This window comes from Neolamprologus multifasciatus, chromosome 14, assembly GCF_963576455.1.
Source record: "Neolamprologus multifasciatus chromosome 14, fNeoMul1.2, whole genome shotgun sequence".
Classification (NCBI taxonomy): Eukaryota; Metazoa; Chordata; class Actinopteri; order Cichliformes; family Cichlidae; genus Neolamprologus; species Neolamprologus multifasciatus.
The window spans coordinates 36,963,304-36,988,341 of NC_140452.1; the positions used below are offsets into that span (position 1 = coordinate 36,963,304).

Sequence of the window (25,038 nt, forward strand, 5' to 3'; positions counted from 1 at the left end):
TATATATATATATATATATATATATATATATATATAATTAGCAGAGTTACCACTTTCCAGTTCAGAGGAAAATATGCCAGATATGGCATCACACGGAAATGTGAAAATGAGGTTTTGTCTGCCGTTTCTTTCAAAAACAAGTTTGTCTCTGTTCAAATAACTTTGAGTCAGCAGTAATTAGACAATCAGTGTAGTCACAGGCACTGCTAACAGCAAGCCACCTCCCTAATGTCCTCTCTACCCGCTGCCTTGATAGCCTGGTCGCTGTTGCAGTCCTGCTTTTTTTCGTTTTATGAATCAATAAAGATTTATCAAGTACATAAAGTTAAAACACTTTATTTATTGTTGGAAGAGCACAATCTTCCTCTGTGCTGCCACGTCAGCGCTCAGTGGCTAGCGTAGAGATACAAACACTAGAACAGACTGTAACAGTGTTCAGCTGATGAAAATGGTATCGTCTCAGCCATTTGGCGTGTTTGGTTGTGCTGACCACAAGCTTTTAATGTGATAATTATGTCGGTCTCCATCTTCATTCAAAATTGAGCTGTTATCTCTTCTCCTCCACTTTGTGTATACTTTCCTCTGGTTGTCAGTATTAACTCAGCTGCCTCCTGTCCCTGCAGCTGCCATCGAGGCCTGCCTGGGTCACCTGCTGAAGAGACGAGCTGCTGGGTTTCTCCGCAGCGACAAGATCGCAGCCCTCTTCACCAAGGTCGGCAAAGTCTGCGACACCGCCGGCGAGGTTTGCCGTAAAGTGCAGGAGCAGCTGCAGCAGCAGGCTGATCTTACCAGGTTGGTCACGCAGATGTCGCCGACCCCTCCTGTTGCTTTGCTTTTGCTGTCTGCTGTGCTGAATTCACCCAAATCTGTCCCGAGGCAGCCGTGACGCATCGCTTACTAAATGCTTTTCGAACCCCTGTTATGATTCCACATTAAGGTTTCAGTTCATCACTTTATGACGAGAGCAGCAGGACCGTACCTGACGCCGCCACCATTAGTGCAAACTGAGTGAATCTGTCGTCTTAATTAGAAAGGGAGAGACTCTGTCCCCCATTTCAGCCCAATTTATGAAGGAGGATGTGGTGGGGCGTGGCCTGCGGTGCTGTGCAGAGGAGGCGGACGCAACTGCACGGCATCTGCAATCACGCCCCGCCGAATTAAATATTGTACTGGGTCTTGTGGTTGCCGTTGTTGTTGTGGTGATGTTGAGCGGGCAGCGGGAGAGCTGCAGTGGACAGCAACCGTCCAGTATTAATAAAAAATGGTTAAAATGCCACTGGGTCACCACGGCAGATCCAGGAGTGGGCCAGCAGAGGGAGGAGCTGGCGAGAATGGTGGCCGAGCTGGCGGCCATGCAGCAGGAGCAGGCGGCGGTGTGGTGCCGCAGGCGGGAAGAGCTGCAGGACCAGACTGAACGCCACCTGCAGAGGATGGAGTATCTGGCGGCACTGATTCGGTCCTGCCCGACACCACCGCCACCCCCACCGGCGCTCCCCAATGGCGCTGGAGTGGAGGAGACCCAGTACAATATTTATTTCGGCGGGGCGTGATTGCGGATGCCATGCCGGTGCGTCCGCCTCCTCTGCACGGCACCGCAGGCCACGCCCCGCCACAGAGGATAAGAAGACTGTTAGTGCAGCCCTAATTATTCACCTGAACTTTAAATAATTAAGGGACAATAAATGTGGTAGCAGAGACAGTTTTATGACAGGGTGGACAGAATAACAGACACTATATTCAAACGAGGTCTCCCCACAGTTGATGCTGTTGCTCTGAAGATTACAGAAATGTGAGGAAGTTATGATAGCGAGAAAGAAATCACACAAAAATCATACAAGTTATTGCAACAGCTGCTCTAAATTAACATTAATGCTTCTGTGATGCCTAATGCACCAGTATTTGCATGTTCTTTAACTGGAATGATATTTTAATGATAAAATAAAATAATTTTTATTATATAATGTCATCCATCCAAGCAAATTATTATGTTTTGATTAAGATGGCAAATTATAATTACTGACTCGCTTTCCTGTACAGAAAAAAACGAATGAATGAATATGCTTGTTTCATTTCTGACTTCTCAGCGTCCACCAGGCTCTAATTTGGGTATAAAAAACGTCTCTAATCTCAGACACAGTCCATGAAAATGCTCTACGTCAGTATTTCCCAACCTTTTGGAGCCACAGCATGTTTCACATTAGAAAAATCACAAAGCACACCGGGCATAGCGGAGTTAACTCCGATTGTCCCAGTTTACCTTTTTTGCTTTCTTATGATCACTATTCATGCTCGGCCTTCCTCTCGGTCCAGGACCAAGGTCAGACTGACTTTTTCCTTTTCAAATGACTATTACATCAATTCTTCTTCATCTTCTCCTGTTTTACTGGCAGTTGGCAACATATTTAAATAGAGCAGGTAGTTGTACTGCCCTCTAGTGGAAGAGAATGTAATTGCTCTGCCCTGATAGCTTAGAGCAGCGGTCCCCAACCTTTTTTGCTCCACGGACCGGTTTATGCCCGACAATATTTTCACGGACCGGCCTTTAAGGTGTCGTGCATAAATACAACAAAATAAAACTCGTACCGGTACCGAAAAAAAGAAGATTTATTCATAACACACGTGAAAAGATCCAGGAAAACCGAGTAAACGATAAAAACGATAACAAAATAACGCTGAAAACCGATAAAAACCCTGAAAACTATACATTTCACACCTGAGCCTCAACTCTCGAGGCCCGGTACCAAACGACTCACGGACCGGTACCGGTCCAAGGCCCGGGGGTTGGGGACCGCTGGCTTAGAGTACTAATCAGGTGAAACCAGATAATCTTCCATGGCAAAGGTCTAGGTGATGTCAGACACCTGGAGACCTGGCGGGAAAAAGCGAATGGTGGCTCAGAGTTAAACAAATACTGGACTCAATCGATAAGCGACTGTCCAGCTTTCAGGTTTCTGCTGTGGGACTTTGTCACTTGTCTAACTGAGAATGTGACCCAGCTGAAGAAAATAAAAAAATAAAAGAGAGTGTCATCGATCTCCAGGCCTGTAGCATGAGAGATTACCTTCAGGTAATCATTAAAAACCATTAAAACCTTCATCAAGACCCACCTGAAGCTTCGGGAAGACACTGTAAAGAACATCACCTTCCACCATGTTCATCGCCGGGAGCCAGGAGACCGCGACCTGTTGTGGCCAAATTCAAAGATTTCATGAGGAGACGGTAAAGAGTCGCGACCCCAGCACCACTCCCTCGTTGTATTAACGCCACTCCAGATGAGAATGCACTTTTTCTCTCCTCCTCTTCCCTTATCTGTCTAGCTTATTCATGTCAATTTGTTAATGCAACGTGACGTCATAACAGATAAATCTCCCTCAGTCAGTAAACGTGACGGTTACAATGTTCTTGTTTTCCTTCGAGTTTCCCTTTCATCCCTGCCTCTTGGCCCTTTGCATGTTCTTCTTCCTTTTCTCTTCCCTCACTCTACAGATCAGCTGTTTTCCTACTCGGGTCTACGTACTGCCACACTTTCTTATAACCTCTACAACCTTCTTTTTCTCATTCACTTGAGCATCAAATGCAGCGTTCAACATTAACTACACACACCCACAAACTATGGGCAGGATGAGTTGCAGCAAGAAAGCCATCGCTAGGACATCAGAATAAGACAAAGAGGCTTGCCTGGGCCATGAAACACCACCATTGGACTACTGAAGAATGGAAGAACGTATTATGGACTGATGAATCAAAATATGGATTTTTGTAGGATCTTTGTAGGCCGTCAAGTAGGTGAAAGGATGGTTGCACAGTGTGTGGCATCAACTGTCAAACATGGAAGAAGAAGTGTGATGGTCTGGGGCTGTTTTGCTGGATCCAGGGTCGGTGACTTGTACAGAGTGAGAGGCACCCTGAAGCAAAAGGACTACCACAGCATTCTGCAGCACCATGCAGCACCCTCTGGTACCCACATAGCAAAATTGGTATGGCCCGGATCTGGCCTACACAATGTGCCTACACAATGTGCCTACACAAGGCCCACATACCGCAAAGAATGACGGCCCTTTGGTGGCCCAGACCTGGTTTGCCAGAGGTGGCCCACACATGGGCCAGCACAAGGCCAGTTGCAGATGCACTGGTGGCCCTGTGCTGGCCCAGAACAGTTTCAGCTCTGGCCCCAGATGTCAGCCTAATGTGTGCCTTAATCAAGCCATGTAATAACAACATGTGCCAGAATGTAATAATGCAAAAGTAACATGACAAAACTCTGTTCAGAGAGTGAATGGACTGATTCTTATATAGCGCTTTTCTAGTCTCCCAGATTACTCAAAGTGCTCTATACAACACGCTACACTCACCCAATCACACACTTTCTCTAAAATGAGTGTTTCCTAACCACATTCATACACATTCACACTCTTGACACGCGGGGATCGAACCACTAACCTTCCGATCAGTAGGTGACCTGCTCTACCGCCTGAGCTTCAGCCACCTGGTGGTAAACCGTCACTAGGTTTTGGATAAAGTGTACACTCACAAACCTGTCAAACCTGCATTCGAAACGTTGGCTCTTCTAACTAAAATAGGAAAATAGGAACATAAATAGTGCCATCATTGCCAGACCTGGCCCACATCTGGTTGACATACACCCTGCCATGACAACAGTCAGTCAGAAGTGCCAGCTTGATGCTGGATCTGGGCCAGACCTGTTTTCTATGGGCCTGGGCCATCACATAGAAAGTGGCATCATTGCCAGGCCTGGTCCATATCTGGATGACATACGTCTTATCATGCCAGAAGTCAGCCAGCAGTGCCGGCTTGATACCAGATCATGCCAGACATGCTTGCAATGTGGGTATGGACCTAGTTGGTCAGGTCATCCTGCAACAAGATAATGCTATCCATGCTCAATAGTTCTGTCTGCTTGTTCACCTGTGCACCTGTTTTGGTGCCAGATATGTGAAGACTCAAATGTAACGTTCCAGCCTCCCCTTCAGTTTGGCCAAACTACATGATGTCACTATGGCAATGAACACAGTACCCATGGCTCTCACCACCACATTGCTAAGAAGACTGTCCTCATGAAGTGGAAAAACAAAAATCTTAGTATTAACCGATATAGAGCTCTTTTGTTGGACCATATTAGTCTTGTCGCCACATCAGATCAATCTCTCTGGGTTCCTTTAATCGCTCCATCACCTAGTGGGGTTAGGGGGGCGTACGGGCTTGGGGGGTCTGGCGGTTGCCTAGGGGTGGGTTTCTTGGGGGGTTCTGTGCAGGGGCTGCTATGCATGGGGCTTTGGTGACTCTTGGGTGGTGTTTTTCTGGGGTTACAGGCCTGGTCACCGCTCCGCTACTGGACGGGTCCAGGGTGGCCTTGGAGACTTGAGATTCTGGGGGCACTACACCTTCGAGTTGGGGTTCTGGTTGGGCCTGGGGGGTTTGGGAATCTGAAGCCCAAAACCTCAGCGATGCGCCAACCCCGTGGTTGGCGCATCGCTGAGGTTTTGGGTTGGTGCATGCGCTGGGGCCCCCCCTGCAGATACAGACTATGATAAACTGCTTCATCTACAGGCGCAGAAGTACTAGCTGAGCTGTTTGCTTGGTCATTAATTGTACCACACGGACACACACACACCTCCATATCTGCATAAACTATGTGCAGGCAGAATGTGAACCACAGCATCATTGCGACATGGCTGCGTTATTTGATGTAAAGCTGAGTTAAATGTGTTTGGGTACACTGGGTGCTCAGCGCTGCGTCTTCATATCAGCGTAGTGTCTGTCATTCATCTGTCACATCTGGTTGGCCGTTTCCCTCCCGAGAGACGGCACACAGCATTAAAGCCTATTGTTGTGTGTAAATGTGGTTTGCACAAATCACATCGCTGTGCTAGAATCCATACATCCAGTCAAGCACACTCAGAACGAACACACACACACACTCCCAGACAATGCTCTCTGTCATCCTACCTCAGGGCTCCATCTCTCATTTACCCTGTTTGCCATGGCAACATGGTTTGGCCCACTGGCGGTGAATGAATCGCTGAGCATGATGGGAAACGAGAGGCCAGTGAAAGAATATGAGCAGAGATCAACAGTGGACTAAAGAGTTATGGAGGTGAAGTGAGTAGTAATTACAGCAGAGCATGAGGGGGTTGACTTCTGTGTGTCACAGTCTACAGTGGACAGCCTGCCTCGATGCTTCCTCTTTATGATTTATTGTTTTATAACCTTCTGTCACTACTGTGATAAGCTATCAGCTTTGTTATTCATAAACTCTACGGGTGCAACTCACACATGCAGTTATTAGTGCAGGAACAGATGAAAAGAAGTGTCCGAAGCAGATTCTGAACCAGGCTGTAAACATGCTTTTTAATAATGTTGTTAATGCTCATTCCATGGGATTCTGCAGTTTTAGGAACTTCTCCCCTGACTTCATTTTTCAGCTTCAGCAGTCACTGCTTGGTTCAAAGACGCTTGGGAACTATTTGAATTCTAAGTCGGCTAATCGAGTGCCTGATGGGTTAGAGCATAGGTGTCAAACTCTGGCCCGTGGGCCAAATTTGGCCCGCAGCCTAATTACATTTGGCCCGCGAAGCCATACCAAATTACTATTAGAGCTGGCCTACTGGTATTATACAGCTAATATATATATTGTTTAGTATTAAGCTTTGCTTGTTCCACATTCAGTTTTTCAGCAAAACTTGTTTGAGTCCATAAGAAAAGATTCATTCTTAAATCTAAAGGAAGATTTTTTTTCAATAAATATTAATGTTAGCTCGCAACTTTGTTCCAGTTTTGAACTTTGGCCCACTGAGTATTTGAGTTTGACACCCCTGGGTTAGAGTGTAAGCCATGTTATTATAGATTCTCCTAAATACATCACATGCACATAAAGTTTGTGCTATGACAACTAGACAGCTGTATGGATACACTCACTGTGTGTGTGTGTGTGTGTGTGTGTCTGTGTGTGAGTGTGTGTGTGTGTGTGTGTGTGTGTGTGTGTGTGTGAGTCCTACTTTTTCACAGTCTGTTTAGTTTTGGATTAACAATTAAGAGTTTTGATGGTTAAAATCTGGGATGAGTGATTTAGGAATATGTTAGTGATTGTACTCAAAAGGAGAGAAAACAATGATGTCTCTCTTTATTTGTAGCTTTTATCCTACACATGAAATGGAAGTCACCACAGGGATACAAAAAACATAATAAATCAATGTCAGTAAAAATGCCAAGTCTGAAGCAGGTAAACAGGTGAGAGCTACTGTTAACTTGTTCTGTATGTCAGTATTAGGCTAAGCTAAAATATTGCTTTGTCAGATTGGTGGTATCTCTTCTCTCTGTGTATTTCCAGAATTTTACCCTCCCTGACTAAAAGCACCTTACATTTAAGCATTCTTGAAAATCCTTTAAAACACACACACACACACACACACACACACACACACACACACACACACACACACAGAGTCTCCAATGCATCATGATGTACTTTAAGTATCTCAAACTCTGTCATCACAGCTGCTTGAACCGTAGAAAATGTCATTTGAACACATCACGTCATCAAGCCCCAAATTTGCATCATGCAAATCCAGTGGCTTCTAAACCAGCCCACGACGTTTCTTTTCACATGCGTTTGTCCCAGTGCAGCCCGTTTGTGATCACTGTAATCAAATCAGTTATTTGTTGACATTTTAGAACGTGTAAAGACTAGAGACGAAGGAGACACAGCACTGCGTGGGCAGCCATGTTTTCAGAAAGGATATTTATCAAATCAAACCTCCTGAAACTACAAATAGATTACACTTATGAGAGAAGATGCTTTGAGGCAACACATCCACATTAAATGCATAATAGCCTGATGGCTTATGAATAATGCATGCACAGTGGTAGGGATGGGTATCGTTTAGGTTTTATCCGATACCGGTGCCAAACCGGTACTTTTGAAACGGTGCCGGTGCTTAAACGGTGCTCAAACCGGTGCTTAAAGAATGGAGAACACAAAATTGGTCCAAAAACCTCATGTTCAGCTGTTTTTTTGTAAAAAGATAACAATGTTAGCCTTTTCTGCAGCTATGGGGCATATATGGTATCACTCTTGGCTGGAAGCAGCTTAAACAATGGAAAAAACACAAACTTTGTCCAAAAACCTCTCATGTTTAACTGTTTTCCACTTTTTCTTTGGTCATTTTAGCCTTTTTGTCCAGGGTGAAGGGAGTATCTGCCATCAAACAGGAAGACAGCCGCATGTAGCTATGATGGTGTTTGCTAGTTCACCTTACATGCATTAATGTAATAACGTGGTTAGCCTACTCAACGTAAATTACACACGAACAACATTAAGCTACTCACGCAGAGAAGAACGGCTGCTGCTGCATCATCATCCGTCACCACCACACCCGCAGTAGATGTGCTCGGTGTGAGGTCTCGCAGCAAGCTATCAAATACGGCGCATTTCTCGGCTTTTAAAAAACGCTATGCGTCGCCAGGTGTTTCATCAGATTCGAGGTGTTACCTCCTTTGACAGTATCACAGTATCAGCTTAAAGCACTTGTTGCAGCTGCTGAGTTTGCATCTTTTGCTGCAAAGTACAGCCAGACTTTTGACCGCTTCGCCTTGGACATTTTTAAACTGTAGCTCTGCTCTAAAAGAACGTACGTACCTGGACCTGCCTACTATCCTCGGAAACGTAAAATGATTGGCTAGAATTCAAAGTGTATCACATCTCAGGAAAAAAAAGCACCAAAATAAAGCACCGAAATGTGCGCTGCTTTTCGGTCTGGTTACTACCGTTTATGTCAAAACGATACCGGTACCCATCCCTACACAGTGGGGTGATGTTATACTCGCATTCAGTCAGCAACACCGTTCGTCTTTGGATAGACATGGTTTGTCACACATGGTTTTCATTCTCGAGTTTGGTATTTTGACTTGCGGAGCCTAAATGTACATCTTTAGACAAGAAGGTGGAGTAATAAGTTGCCACTAATTGCTCCTGCACATTAATAGCATGTGTAAGATTTCACTGACCAGTGCATAACTATGAGTTAGCCTGATGGTTGCTGTGAGGATGATGATGAGAAAGCTGGTGGATCAACTCAGAACTACACGTGAGGAGCTTGTTAATGATCTGAGAGCATCAAGAACATGTCTGAAGTTTGCCAGTGAACATCTCATCGACTCAGAGAAGGCTTGAAGCAAAGTGCTGTGGTTAGATGGAACCAAAACCGAACTCTTTGGAATTAACTTAAGCTCCTTTGTGCATCTGCTACGGAAACAGGATGACCACTGCATTATGAGGCCAATGGATGGGGCCATATTCTGTAAAATCCTGGACAAGAACTTCCTTCCCTCTGCCAGAAATCTGAAGCCAGACCATGAATGGGAATAATACTTAACCAAAACGTGCTGCCAAAGTATGAACATTAAGGTCATCAGTCCAGATCTCACTCCTATGCGGTCTTTGAGTCTGACGTTATTAGCCGTGTCTGGGCCCAAAGTCTGCTGCAGGTCCCTGAGTCACACGAACACTGCAGCATCACTGAGAGTTGAAAAACTGCCTAAATTCTTTCATCTGTAATAAAATGATCAGCGTTGCTGCTTTACCAGGTGTAACAATTAAGTTTAACATCCAGGCATACATGAAAACGGAATTTATGATATTTAACGGAGATGAAGTTAGCAGGAAGTTAGCTCGCTAGTTTCCAGCTAAGCATGATATAGCATGTTCTGACTGAGAGATTTCTGAAATAATTCAAACTTACAGCTCTGCTGTCACTTCCAACATAAATGAAGACAGAAAACTAAACAGCAGTGACGTTTGTAGGGTTACTGAAGTTGGGCTAGCTGTTATATAATGATCATGTGCTACGTGATCGCTAGCGCGACAAAGTTATGTTAGCATAACATAAACAGTGAAGCTGGAGGATGAACGCTAACTTTTTTCCACTCGATAAAAGTTAACATGAAGGTTCCTGATGGTTAGAGACAAATACAGTTGCATGGCAGGATGTAGTTACATCGTAAGGGTTTAAAAACTGAGCTTTAAAATGATTAGCAGTAATAAAAACCGAGAGGCGCTGGCAGCGATCACTGACTGTTTTTAGGGGCTTGTTGAGATTAAATAGAACAAGATACAAAGTATTAAAACGTGTTAAAGTTGAATTGAATTATTTTCTATCTAACATTTATACTCTGATGGATGCATCGGGGAGCAACTTGGAGTTCGTACCTTGCCCAAGGATATTTGGCACACAGACAGGGATCAAAACTAATTCTGTCACAAAGACCTACCTTGGCACATCTCCTGCTTTTCGTTTGTGTGGGAGCCCCGCCAAAAGCCTGTCCATGACGCTAGCAGTGTCCAAGCGTTTGTAAGTTTTTTGGGTTTTTTTCACACACACACACACACACCCCCCCCCCCCCCCCCCCCCCCCGCAATGGCTCTGCGCCCCCTAGGGGGCGGGCCCCACACTTTGGGAACCTCTGAGTTAGGCAGTTTGGAGGCAAAGTTAGAGAGACAAGGTGGAAATGGTTTGGAGATGGAAGGACACTGGAAATACTGGACAAAGGATGCCAGGCAGGAGGAAAAGAGGAAGCTGAGAGAAGATTCATGGATGTAGTGAAGCAGACGTCTGGTGTGACGATAGAGTGAGGCTGATGATCCTCTGTGGCGAGAAGAGAACAGCTGAAAGAAGAACGCTATTCTCTTGGTCTCATGTACACACACACACTCACGCACACACACACGCACACACACACACGCACACACACGCACACACACACACACACACACTGGGGGATTGCTATGATCGTGACTGTGGCAGCCGAGCCACATTCAGCACAGACACACAAACGCATCCTCGTTAGCTTGTAGAAGTGTGTGTGAGTGTGTGTGTGTGTGTGTGTGTGTGTGTGTGTGTGTGTGAGTGCGTGTGTGTGTGCGTGTGTGAGTGGCTTTGTTTGATTGCTGTTGAAACACCAAAGATCAAACTCAGTCAGAGATGAAAGTGCTCGTCTCTCAGCCTGATGTTAGTCATCTGTATCCAGATTCATGAAATGCTTCTCACAGCTCAGGTCCAGAATAAAAGGACACATTTTACTTGACGTTGAACAGATTTACTAATAAAGCAGCCGGTGTTTAGCTATTATAAATATTAATAAGTTATAATGGGCTATAGTAAGCGACGCCCTCTTATGCTGTTAAATGCTGCCTCCTCATGGTCAAAGGGGCAATTTTCAGTCAGCCTTTGCACAGCGTATAAAACAAATTCATTCCTTGTTTGCTTGTGTTACTGTAGACCATTAATGACATTTTCAGATACTTTATGAGGTCTTGAAGCAAAATCTACATGCATCCAATAATGTTTGTCAGGGAAAAAAAGTTTTTTTTATTGTAATTATCAAATATTAAATGCTTTTAAAGAGGCAGGAAAAAAATAACTATCAAATGCAGTGTAGCTGAGCATGAGCTGTTTCATGCTCCACACCTGTTCTTTGCATAATTATTTAATTTTCACTGAGCTGAAAAACAGATACAAGTCTGTGTGTTAGCTGGAAGTGCAAAGGAAAATCGATAGTCATAATATTTGTCAGGTAAATGTAAAAGAATGGTCCAACCACACAAACACAATCAGAAGGTCCAGCTTAGACACTCTGGTCATGTTTGTGCATTTAAGATTTACAGGTATTCAATTCAGTTTTATTTACACAGCGCCAAATCACAACAACAGTCACCGCAAGGCGCTTTATATTGTAAGGTAGACCCTACAATAATACATACAGAGAAAAACCCAACAATCATATGAGCCCCTATGAGCAGCACTTTGGCGACAGTGGGAAGGAAAAACTCCCTTTTAACAGGAAGAAACCTCCAGCAGAACCAGGCTCAGGGAGGGGCGGGGCCATCTGCTGTGATTGGTTGGGGAGAGAGCAAATGCTCTCAAAGGTTGGGGAGAGGTTGAGAGGTATTGAAATAGATACAGTAAGTTAGTCATTGTTATAACGTATCTTCTGCAGAGCCGTTTGAAGGCAGCGAAGAGTAAAAATGGAACTGTTTTGCCCATTTTTCAAATCTCACATAGACTCATTGTAACATTGTAACGTGTCTTTTATCCTTATCCATGATGTTTATTTATTCTATTAACCCTTTAAAGCCGGTCGGAGCTGGCACGCTCTGTTTTGCGTAACTATTTTTAAATCCCGGTAGCTCTGCAACCACATGAGCTAGCACAATAATTTTTTTTGCATATGAAACCGGAGGAGTTGTACTTACATCTTATGCCATCAGCTTGTCCTCGGTCACAGTTTCCTTACAGCTTTGCAAAAACTGCATAAAAAGCACTTGCAGCAACAAAAACATAATATTCCAGAAACACGCTTTGCTGATCCAATCAGCTGTTTGTAACACTTCCTACGTCCATCAGCGCGAACTATCGCATGTCCGCCATGACCTGCCCGAAACCGGAAGTGACGTCATTTTCACAGAAATGTAGTTTTTTACCATCGGGGCCTCATGAGCCTATACTGGTGTTTTTAAAAGTTATGTTTGACTTTATGACTTTCTGTGTAGTTTCTGGGATGCTTAGGACTCATATTGCACTGCTGGAAATAGTTTATTTTGATGCATATGCTGTTTTTTTGCAAATTTGCATTGTAATATTTATTTTCATTTTTCCTGCAGTGTATAAAAATTGGTGTATTTCAAAAAATAAAACTATGAAGACACTCAAAATAAATTTCCTGTGGTGGGAAACTATTTTGTGCAACTTTTTTGTATTTACAGTTTTGAGGGATAAGCCTCTTAAATTTCTCTAACTAGAAATATATGTTATAAAACAAAAACGATTTTAAATTTTTTTGTAGTTTATTGCACTTTTTTGCAATTTATGTAATTATTATGCACTTAATGCAGACATATTATTAGAATTTAGGCTGTAATGGTTGTATTGATGTATATCAACTTGAAATGCTCCCAAAAATGGCTCCACAGCATGTAAAAATATAATATAAGCTCTGGCGGACTTGGTTCTATGGTAGGTTTTAAAGGGTTAAAGTTAAGGTTCTTTTGCAGGTTGAAATTTATATAAGTGTAGGTCAGCATCAGCCTTAGAAATCCTGTGTGTCACGAGCGCTCCTGCAGGCTGGTTAATTACAGTAACTGGTGCTTTGTTGTGCAGGAGAACCCAGAGCATGGGCCACGAACCCCTGAGGAGACAAGGCTCTTCCACCACCAGCCGGCCCCCTCAGCCCCTCTCCGCCCAGGCCATCAAACACATCTGGGTCCGCACGGCTCTCTTCGAGAAAGTTCTGGACAAGATTGTGCAGTACATTGTGGACAACTGCAGGTGAGTTTGTTTTATTGTCTGGTGTTGCACTGCGGTGACTCACAGCAACCTACTCCAGGCTTTGTTGTACCTGAATAAATGATCTATTTATGCGGCCCATTCTTCTCCTGTGTTTGCTTTGTTCTGCGTTCTGTCTGGCTAACAACCACTGTGTGTTTCGACAAGCTATCCACACACTGCAATTCACCGATCAAAGCTTCAGACATGAAGAGCACTGATGGGGTTCACAAACATGGCAACGGTTATTAGACAACCCTAAACAAGACTTGTGCGGTTTTGCTGTTGTATAGTTCCTGTTAAAAGCTGGGCAAATATTGTAAAGTCGGCGTTGTGTTCAGACAGCTGCAGCGGAGGGTTAATCTGATGTAAGACGCCCACGGTGAATGTCAAGGCCTCAGACGTCCCTCAGAAGTAAAGAGCATCAAACAGCAACCTTAGTAAACCTTTATTCTGGCCTTTGTTGTGAAGCCTGCAGACCTCAGTGCTCTTCTCACTGTGTTTACAGGTTTCACTGGGCCTAACATCACAGATACTGGGAAACAGACGTGATGAGTGTCGGGGGTTTAGCTGTATAGGACATCCTAGCTGCTGATGCGTGAACTTATTATCCTTCCTCATCCTTATTGGGAGGGAAGTAGCTTTTTAATTTAACGCTGGTGTTGGATCAGCTCTCAGTATTGACAGGTGCCTGAAGCCAGGGTATATTTATTTTATCGGGGATGCATCCTTAATGCACAGGCATATCTTCAACCTTTGAGAAATCACAGCACTTGGAAATAATGTGCGCGTGAATCAGCCGTCCAGCCTTAACCGTCACGGTGAAGCACCCGGCCAGCGCTAATACACAGAAATGAGCCCATCGGTGATTCTTCGACTCACTCGGTCCTCTGGGTGCTGCTGCTGCGTTCATCATGTGCATAAAGTGTCACTGCAGCTTCTATACACTTACAGCAATCACACTGTTGAGTCAAGTGAAGGGATAATGGGTGTGATCTCCTACACTTGGAGTATTTGATCACTTTTAAAGATGAACTGAGCAAACAGTTGGTGCTTTGTTCATTTATGCTGTTTGATATTATCTTGGGTTTGCCAGACTTTCCTCTGACCTGCTCCCTGCCACATCCTGCGATCTGTTACGCCCCTTGTACGTCTACCTGTGCATTAGGCAGTGGCTCTAACCTGATGTTGAAATGGTTATCCTTAAATGTAGTCTTAATTTTTAATGAAGGTGGTGAGCTCAGATTGGATCTGTGGCAAAATCATTTCTGTGGAAGTTTGGTGTTATTCAAATACAAGGTCACATTGTAGCTATTCAGCATGAGTTACCACGGTGATTTACACTGGAGCCAGCCAAAAACCACATCTTCCTAACCCATGTGATGGATCTGTGATGTAATGCAGCCACTAGATATGAGTGAGGGGTGGTGATGTAATCCGGCAGGTGTGTCATCTGAGTTTCTATCATGCGTTGCTGAATCTTTGCCTGTTCTTGGATAGTTGACAGATCATACTTGAACCTTTAACCTGCACTCATCACCTCCAAACTGATCATATCTAGTGACGTGTTTCTTTCTTCTCTGTGTTTCTGACGGCAGTAAATACTATGAGAGGGAAGCTCTGATGCATGACTCAGTCTTTGGGCCCATCTTGGCAGCCCTACTAGGTGAGTGTGTTAATGTATTTAATCACCAGAGGCCAGTAAAAAAGCATGTACAGCTGATCATCCAGGTGATTGTTCATATATTCATTTACATTTGCAAACAAATACACAAGACCGCATTTTCATAACTGTTTGGAGTTGGACAGCAGGCAGAGACTCGGAATCAGAGACGCCGGGCAGTCAGACAGGAACAGGAAGCAAACAGCTTTGCCAGCTTGAGCAAACTAGACAAAGTTAACTGCGAGACAGACTGGTGAAGAGAAAATAAACACGTTATCATCTCTGACTAAAGAGGGAGTTCGGGACACTGATGAGGCAGATAATGAGTGCTGATGAGGGGCGGAGCATAGTCATGAACACCTGCTGCGTATTTGCTCCGTGCTGACAGAAAGAAAGAAACCATTTATAATGTAATGTATATGCATTCATATGGCACTTTCCTAGTCTGACCATTTAAAGTTCTTTAGACTGCTGCAAGCCATATTTTTGGTGTTATTGTACCATTGATATTATTAGATTACTGATATGTAAAAAAGAAAAAAAAAAGTCCCATACACAGGTATAAATACTGTTTGTCCACACAGGCTTTACTTGGGAATGCAGCACAGGTGCATTTGGAAACTTACAGTATTTTCCGTACTATAAGGCGCACTTAAAATCCTTTAATTTTCTCAAAAATCGACAGTGCGCCTTATAATCCGGTGCATCTTATGTATGAATTCTGGTTGTGCTTACTGACCTCTAATTGATTTTATGTGGTACACGGTGCTCAAAAATCTGTCAAAAATGTTTTAGTAGGACTTTGGTAGCTATGAAGCCGCACAGCTTGGACCATTACAGCTACGGTAGTTAGGAGCCTCGCAGAGTAATCTGGGTCCTAAACTCCGTCAGCTTCAGGTCCCAAAGTCAAACGAACACTGCAGCATCACTGAGAGTTAAAAACTGTCTAAATTCTTTCATCTTTAATAAAACGATCAGCGTTGCTGCTTTACCAGGTGTAACAATTAAGTTTAACATCCAGGCATCCATGAAAACAGAATTTATTAAATTTAACGAAGATGAAGTTAGCAGGAAGTTAGCTCGCTAGCTTCCAGCTAAGCATGATATAGCATGTTCTGACTGAGAGATTTCTGAAACAATTCAAACATACAGCTCTGCTATCACTTCCAACATAAATGAAGACAGAAAATTAAACAGCAGTGACGTTTGTAGGATTACTGAAGTTGGGCTAGCTGGTTTATAATGATGTGCTACGTGATCGCTAGCGGCACAGCTATGTTAGCATAACATAAATACAGTGAAGCAGGACGATGAACACCAACTTTTTTCCACTCGTTAACGTGAGGGTTCCCGATGGTTAGAGACATATACAATAGCATGGCAGGATGCTGTAAACGGACCAAACTTCAGTCAGGAGAACAACTGAGATAATCCATCCACAATACGAGGTTAGTCATTAATATACTGCAACAACATGGGAATAGAGCAGCTGTGATAGAATACAGCATTAATGAATCAATGGTACAGAAGTGGAGGAAGCAAGAAGAATGAGTTGATAAAGTTTGACTTATCTGACTGTTTTGTTTCGCTTAATGAGCCTTATGGTCCGAAAAATACGGTACATTTGTGCCACACTGTTTTATCTACTAGTGAACCATTGTGATGACCTGGTGAAATATGCAGGCTCGAGCCCATCTCTCACTACATGCCAGCCCTGATTTACTTTGGACAGGATTATACAATATTGTTAGCGATGAAGAATCCTCTCTAATAGTGTTATTTGATCAAAATTCAATCAAGACTTCGAAATACGTGCACACAGGAGCATGTCGTAGATACGCTGCAGGTTTTCCATCACATATGCAGAAATGAGCAACATCTGTGTATGTGTGTGCTGTCTTTTTAGTGGGGCCGTGTGCTCTGGAGTACACAAAGCTGAAGACTTCGGATCATTTCTGGACAGACCCCTCAGCCAATGAGCTGGTTCAGCGCCATCGTATTCACGGGGCCCACCGGGGCCAGGACGTCTTAGCCGGCCACCGGCCTGCTCTGGGGGTCAGTACGGGGCGTCCTCTGGAGGTGTTGTTCTGTGGCGGTGTTGTTCTAAGGATAGATCATCGGCGTGTGTAGGATTGGTTTTCTCGTAGGAGTCGTTCGTTGTATAAACTGGCTGTTCGTTTCTTTTCTAGATCCGCAAAAGGCAGTCGAGCGGCAGCATGTCAGAGGACAGGTTTGCTGCGTCAGCGAGGGAGTATGTGGAGTCTCTTCACCAAAACTCCAGAACGCACCTGCTCTATGGCAAAAATAATGTCCTTGTGCAACCGGTACATCTCACTGACACTTTGCTGTTTTTGCCCCATCATCCTCTGGAGTGGTTTCAGATCCTCCACAGTCTCACAGCCCAGACATATAGTGACAATACTTGTACTTTGGTAAAGGCTCATATCTCAGTCCAGTCTGATATTGGATCGTACAGTTTTCCAAACAAGCCGCTGAGAGTGTGTCTTCACTTTGACCAAACTTTAATCCATCAAAAAAACAACTTGATTTGTTATGTTTTCTTTTGATTTATCCAAGCAGAAAGTTTGGATATATTCCTTTCTGTTACTAGGACACGTGTTCACTTAGGACTCGCGGCCACGTCATCCAACATTGATGCTCGCAGTGATTGGCCGGCTGTGTGAGCGAGAAAGTCTGCTGCGTTATGGACTTTCTGCAGGACTGATTTTGTGTTGCACAGCTAATTCTGTCACACAGCAGCAACACAAGAAGACACTATGTCAAATATTGCAACGTTATCAGCAAAATAATATCTGCTAACACAGCACGACAGCTAGACTTTACGCTCCACGCTCACATGGAGCCTTGAAAACACGCAAGAACACATATCAGCAGCTTAATTAGACGAAGGTGCTGATGAAACAGGTGAAAAGAGATAAAGAAATAAATATGGCACAGGATGTGCTCATTTCAGGATGTTTCATCAAGTTTTAAAGTCCGTCTGTTCTGCTCTAATATAAAATCAGATGATTCAGCTCATGTTGGCTGAGTGAAGAACAAAGCAGTGACGGAAGAAATCAAAAAGAAACAGCAGCTCTGGATGATCCACGGGTATTTCCAGTCGTGACAGCGAGCTGTCTGTATCAGATGCACTTCATTACATTAGTATGCACCTGACGAATATCAGCAAGAGGAGGGAAAACGCAAATGTAAGGATGTAACTTTAATGTCCCACGAGAAATCAATCGTAACAGTTGAGGAACGATAATGAAAAATACTCTTTGATTCTTTGTAAATCACAGTTACAATGTTTCAAGACATGCTGAGCAGTTTCAGTCCCCCATACTGCTTTTTATTTGTTAGACAAAGCTGTGTTTCATACATTAAATCGTGCAAACACAGACAGTCTTGGAGCAGAACAAAATGAACTACATCTATAGTGTGTGTGTGAGATATAATGCGACAGCTTAGAGCTTAGCTTTCTGAAAAAATCTTGGCATAAACTTTGATAAAGGTTGAAACTTTGTGTAGCTGTCAAAGGTTGCAGGGCCGTGTAGGCCCCGAAGCTGCTGCTTTTTTAGAATAGCAGCAGTAATCCTTGGAAGCCTACACACTGTACATGCAGCGCCCACTCAGCTTGTCATGCAGGCAGAGAGGACCCCGGGATAAACAAAAGCAAACCTTTATTTAGGCAAAGTCCAGAAAGTCAGTATCCATAAAAAGAAACGGCAAACTAATCCTTCAACTGACAGCGAGCGCACCGGGAAGCCACAGGACAGAGGGAGGAATAAGTCGTACACACACATGCAATCGAGGGAGGTAAAGCTGAATCCAAGAGAAATGGGACAAACGAGAAGACCGGGGATAGAGGGGAGGAAGAAACTACATTTCAAATTAAAACCATAAAGAAACCAAACAGGAAACAGCTGTTATAAGAAAAACTCAAATCACAAGAATCCCAAAGAAGACCCAAAACTGGTGTTGAAACCCCGAGGGTCCATCACCGAGCTGCTAAAAGCACAAGTAGTAAGTTAGAACTGTGCTGCACAGTAGTGTGTGTGAGATCTTTGCGTTGCCACGCAGCTCCAGCACGTTTGGCCCTGGGCATGTACAACGGGCACACGTATGCCTCCCAAGATGCCTTTCTCCGAGCCCCGCTAACAGACATGCAGATAAGTACAGCACTCGCTGCACTGGTGTGCAAGAGCAGCACTCTCTCATCGTGAGCTACCGATCGGCAATGACGTGAAAACCATAACAAGTGAAGCGACCTTGTTACAATGTGAGGGATGTGGATGTTACTCTGACATGTGACACCCACATGAACTCAGCCTGGTATCGTCCACATTTCTGATGATTGAAATTCTACTGAACTGCAAACAGGACTGAAAATATGTTAGCAAAGGGATCTAGGAATCAGCTGAACATTAGTGCAGTTTGTTGGTCTAGGAGATACTTGAAGGCACACAAGTACTTCACAGAGATCACGAGGATAAATTCAGGCTTTAAATATAATTTTTAAACCTGGACCGTGTGACATCATCACACTTCTAACAAATTAGATTCAGAAAAGTGTGATGAGTAGATGACAATAAGAAAATAAAAGCTAGAGAAAGTCTGTGGGAATAAATGTCAGAGTTGGGCAATAAACAGTTTCCTTAGTTTTATAAATCAGAAACATGAATCAGTGGCTGATGAGCTCATCTTACTAAAACACCAGATTATCAGGGTGTGTTAAATAAATGCTGGGATCATAGAGCACACAGAGCTCAAAGCAGTTTCAGTGCTGTGTGAAAAAGCTACGTTGCAAAAAATATCCTCTTAACTGCAGAATTAAGTTTTTATGTTGTCGACATCAGTGTGTACAGCGCAGACACATTAGGATTTCTCTCTGCACCCCACAAAGCGTAACAGCATCAGCAGTGCTGTGACGCTTTGTGGGGTGCAGAGAGAAATCATAATGTGTGTACAGCGCAGACACATTATGATTTCTCTCTGCACCCCACAAAGCGTCACAGCATCAGCAGTGCTGTGACCTCCACAGTAGAATAAGACAAAGTAGTGCTGAGGAAAAGCATCTCATGTCACATGTTTGAGTAAAAGCGCTTTCTTCATCTTGGTGCTAACAATGTTCCATCTCCTCCTCTCCGTTTTACGTGGCAGAAGAAGGACATGGAGGTTTTACGGGGTTACTTGTCTCTCCATCAAGCGGGGGATAATCTCACGCTGAAGTGGACACCCAATCAGCTCATCAATGGCACACTGGGAGACTGCGACCTGGAGAAAAGGTAGCCCGAGTGTATGAACACATGAGCTAGCGTCTCAGAAATGAACCGTTTGAATGCATCAGATAAAGTCTGCTTGATACAAAAACAAATGTAGTAAAGAAATGCAGATGTGTGCACACACACGTTTGACACATCGCAGACGGATTGTGTCATGATTTTTAATACGGTATCAGACCCTGTTGTAACAGACACACCTGAATCTACAATATTCAGGTGTCACAGAAAGTATTTCAGGAGGTTGTGCTGTTGTTGTTGGCTTTGATAAATACCTGCGGTATGCATTTACAAACACGTTGGTCGAGATAAGTTGGTAAATGATGTCTCGTGTTGACACGACAGCATTGTTTTAGTAAATCCTTCTCTGGATAAATGCTGCTCTCTGTGGGAGACCTGTCCAGAGATCAGTTTCAGAGGAAACCTCATGACTGATTCGTGTCTCGCTGATCTAAATGATCTTTCTACTTTCAGGGAGAAATACTAGATAGGTAGATATAGATATATATAGTTGTGCATCATCTATCTATGTATATATCTATGTATTAACAGATTAACCTAATAATGTCTGCTCTCTTTTTTTTTTGGACTGCATTTGCTATGATTGGGTCATACACTGACTATATGTGTGTTCCTGGGTTTATGCATTGTTCAGATCGTTGTACTCCCGTCACTCTTATGTTACTAATCCAACACACGTGCTTCTCTTTTAGTATCTACTGGGATTACGCACTCACTGTTCCTCTGCGCCAGATAGTATGCATCCACTGTCACCAACGCTGTGAGTATCCTGCTGCATTCAGTCCTACACACACACAGTCTGTCATGTCAAATTTAGATCATGTCATGAAGAATCTGTGTTTCATGATATCACTGATCATTTTACATCTTACATGCACAAACCTTCAGTTTCTTTTTACAGTATCACAGTTCATGTCTTGTCCACTATTAAAAGACAGTATTTGATCCACTTTGTTCTTTTCTTTGCCGGTTCATATCCCAGCTGACTGTGGGGGGACACTGGTTCTGGTCAGTCAGGATGGGATCCAGCGGCCACCCCTGCACTTCCCCCCTGGTGGTCACCTGCTGGCCTTTCTCTCCTGTCTGGAAACGGGCCTGTTACCACGGGGCCAGTTGGAGCCGCCTCTCTGGTCCCAAAAAGGAAAGGTAATAGCATGATTCAGGTTACAAATGAAGATCGTAAAACACTAAAATAAAATAAAGCACAGTGAAGCGCGGGCACTGTATAATTAAACCAACACCAGACTGTCAGACTGTAGTTATAGGACCTGCAACCTACAGAGTAAATCTAACTTTGAGACAATCTGAACACAAGACCAAAAAGTTTAAACTTTCTGCAGGTGATGAGATGATGCTGTGACCAATAAACCGTTTTTCCATCGAGCACTTATATTTTGAGGCTCCTTAGACTGCTGATGTCATGAAATGGTATCAATACATAAAGCCCAATACAGCAGATATGTGTCGAACCGAAACCTCTAAACTGTGAAGGAATTTCAAAATTTTATATTTAACTAAAGTTTGTCACCATCAACATAAAAACTCAGCTGCCCTGCGTCAAAAAGTAGTCCCCCCTCAAACCCAATAACTGGTTCTCCACCTTTAGCAGCAACAACTGCAATCAAGTGTATGACAGAACTTTACTGTTTCACAAAGAAGAGCAGGTTTGGACTTTTATTCCTTAATAAATGAAATCACTACATGTTGTATTTACTCGGGTTGAAACGGTGGGACAAACGTGCAAGAAGTCCAGGATTTAGACTGCTCCAGATTAGATTTTTCTGTCTACTCGTGGCTCTTTTACATCAGTGATATCTATAATAAGAGCACAACCCCCCTAACCCTGCAAGTCAGATGACACGTTTGTAAAACCAGCCAATCAGAAGAATGGTGGCATAGTCAGTTAAAACAGCTGTTTTAGACAACAGATGAACCAAAGGTCTTAACCAAGTGTTGGAGAATCCCACAAAGCTCATTTAAGAGCGTCCAATTAAACCTGTTTAAGTTGTGTCTTTGATCTGCATCACATGCTAAACCTGCCCTACAGGGAAAAGTATTCCCTAAACTGAGGAAGAGGAGTAGTGCCGCCAGGCTTATCGACCAGGAAGCCAACGGCGAGGAGCAGTCGGCCGCCGACTACGTGTTTCGCATCGTCTACCCTGGATATCGATACGAAGCCAGTAAGTAACAGCGCAGGCTCCCACGAGGCAGACGTAGCTGCTCGTAACCAGAACGAATCTTGTTTTGTGGCGAACACTAGTCTGATTAACGGCTACATGAATGTGTTTGTAAAGCACCCTGGTTTCTTTCCCACAATACTCTTGCAGAGCCGTGCAGGGCACCGCTTTTCTAACTTTGTTCTCTGTTGTCCCACCGGTGCTAACAGTCACTATAAACTACCACCACACCACGGGCAGCCGCGCTCCATCGCTGGATGATGACGAGGAAGAGGAAGATAGGCTCCATGCTATGATCTCAATGATCTGCTCGCGGAACCTCACAGACCCTAATGTCATGAAAGGTTTTTATCACCTTAACACACCTACCCGACCCTGCTGCCCCACCCTCACCAAACCCTGCTGCCCCACCCGAGACCTCACCTCCGCTTCTCCTGCTCTTTCTTGCCTCCCATTATGTTGTCTCAGGCCCCCTCCACCTCCCAACCCCACCCGTTCCAGCTTCGTCTGCCTGTGTTTGTTCTCCCCGACTCCGAGCCCAACAGTGTAGCATGGGCTAGGGATGGTTGTGTTAGCAACTAAACAAAACCAACGAGCAGCGCTTCGAGCATTAACATGTTTATGTGAGATCACAGTAGGATCGTCAGCAGTATACTGCACCGTAGACGTGGACGAGGGAGTTTCTTAATGAAAATCGCCACAGATGAACAAATAGATGGAAGAATCTTTTGGTTGTTTGTCCTGTGTTGATAATGAGTTCTGGTTGGTGGAAGCTGCAGACTTAAATATGATTTTAATTTTAGGACGCAACATCGTCTCAAACAAGCTAAAGGTCTTCTGCTGCCTCCATCGAGGTTCTGGTTGAGTGCACTAATCAATATTTCATATGCATCATATCCTGTCTTCCTTCTCTCACCCCAACCAATCACAGCAGATGGCCCCGCCCCTCCCTGAGCCTGGTTCTGCTGGAGGTTTCTTCCTGTTAAAAGGGAGTTTTTCCTTCCCACTGTCGCCAAAGTGCTGCTCATAGGGGGTCATATGATTGTTGGGTTTTTCTCTGTATCTATGAAGCGCCTTGAGGCGACTTTTGTTGTGATTTGGCGCTATATAAATAAAATTGAATTGAATTGAATTAAAGTGAAAGGTGTCCTTATCATTTCCAGCCTACAGAAAATTATCCCCACATTAGAACCATGATCAGAACTCTTCAGGCTTTTGTTGTTGTTTGCTCTTGTAAGAAACACTAAATTCTTCATTCGTTGACTTTGTGTCCAGCTGCACCACATGAGTTTGTAGCTTCTGGGAGTTTTTAGGGCACTGGGTCAGAAAAAGAAGAAAAGTACCTTCCAAAAATGTGCACCTGTTTGCAGTTAGCCTGTTAGCCTGTTGGTTATTTGGTCCAGAGTTTGTGTAGCTGACTGACCGTAGTGACTGCCTCATGACACATCCATTATCCACTACACAACCCAATAAAAGCTCGCTAACGTCCTCAGAGTGACAGCTCGAACTCAGCAGCTGAGCCGTCAGCAGGGTTATGAAGCACTGCTAAGTTGTAGGTATTCATCAAAATGTGAAGCAGCTAATGTTCGTAATGTAACTATGTTACAAGTGCTCTGACACGCTTCTTTGTAGCCTCCGCGGAACCTTTTGTTAAAAGGTTTAAAAATGCTACATTGTTTCAGTGATTTTTGTTGTGGTCAAACCATTTTCCCCAGTAAACGTTCAGATATGGCTGCCCTGGTGAGGTAACACATGAAGGATTTTTCAGTTAAACAGACTTTTTTTAACTTTGTGTAAGCAAAATTAGAATAAAAGAGTCATTTAAAAAATGGTTGCATTGCTATGACAACACGGTTTCTGGGGAGCACCGCGGGGCTCCGCACAGCGAGCAGCTCAGGGCTTTTTTAGGATACTTGGTAGAGTCGCATCTCAGCTTATCTCAGGTTATCTGTTCAAACCACAGCTTTCACTCCTAAATAATATTAGTGAAAGTAGTTTCTGCTCTAACAGGAAGTTGGACGTTAAGAACGCGCTGCGGTCACACGTCTGGTTAATACTGCAGCGGCCGATAACGCACTCCCCCCGCCGCCGTCTGTTCCTGATTTCACTCTTTCTGTTTTCTCTCCATCTTTCCAGCGCTCAGTAACACAGATAAATCCACTTCTTACACAAACCTGTGAAAGACAGGAAACACGCTGATGAGCAGGCTTGTTTTATAGTCACTGCAGATGTCTTTCAGCAGGTTTCAACACAAACGTTCCCAGGTGTCCTCGCCTAGCCCTACGGGCTGCTTTGCATTCTGGGATGCTCCTTAGAGTTCAAAAAAGGGTTTATCTGTTGAAGCATGCCCGTGACTGTCTTTATTTTTGCACTCTGTTTCTTTTGGCTCCTTCTTTTGTCACTTGCGACATGCTTGGCAGTGTTTGCATGTCTGCGCCTGTTTTCAGAGAACGACTGTGTTTCTGCATATCTGTGACGGACTTCCTCACAGTCTCCTCTGTTTGTTTTTGATTTCTCTCTCCTCTCCAGTTTCTTCTTCTCTGTCCGTGCAGTCATTC

At 43.9% G+C, this 25,038-nt stretch overlaps 1 protein-coding gene across 4 annotated transcripts in view; it reads left to right on the forward strand.

Annotated features, from left to right (window-relative positions):
• sgsm2 (small G protein signaling modulator 2) overlaps window positions 1–25,038 on the forward strand; it is a 113,171-nt gene that overhangs the window by 72,592 nt on the left and 15,541 nt on the right. For 2 of the 4 annotated variants that reach the window (XR_014877927.1, XM_085184688.1), the window contains exons 3-12: window positions 624–792; window positions 13,173–13,340; window positions 14,936–15,003; window positions 16,907–17,055; window positions 17,190–17,324; window positions 20,164–20,288; window positions 20,996–21,063; window positions 21,286–21,449; window positions 22,351–22,483; window positions 22,690–22,824. Coding sequence is in view for 3 of the 4 variants with exons in the window: in XM_085184688.1 (XP_085040814.1) it covers window positions 624–792; window positions 13,173–13,340; window positions 14,936–15,003; window positions 16,907–17,055; window positions 17,190–17,324; window positions 20,164–20,288; window positions 20,996–21,063; window positions 21,286–21,449; window positions 22,351–22,483; window positions 22,690–22,824 (1,314 nt within the window). In the remaining variant the exon portion in view is untranslated. The remainder of the gene's footprint in view (window positions 1–623; window positions 793–13,172; window positions 13,341–14,935; window positions 15,004–16,906; window positions 17,056–17,189; window positions 17,325–20,163; window positions 20,289–20,995; window positions 21,064–21,285; window positions 21,450–22,350; window positions 22,484–22,689; window positions 22,825–25,038) is intronic. The other 2 variants (XM_085184689.1, XM_085184690.1) reach the window with 2 other exon arrangements.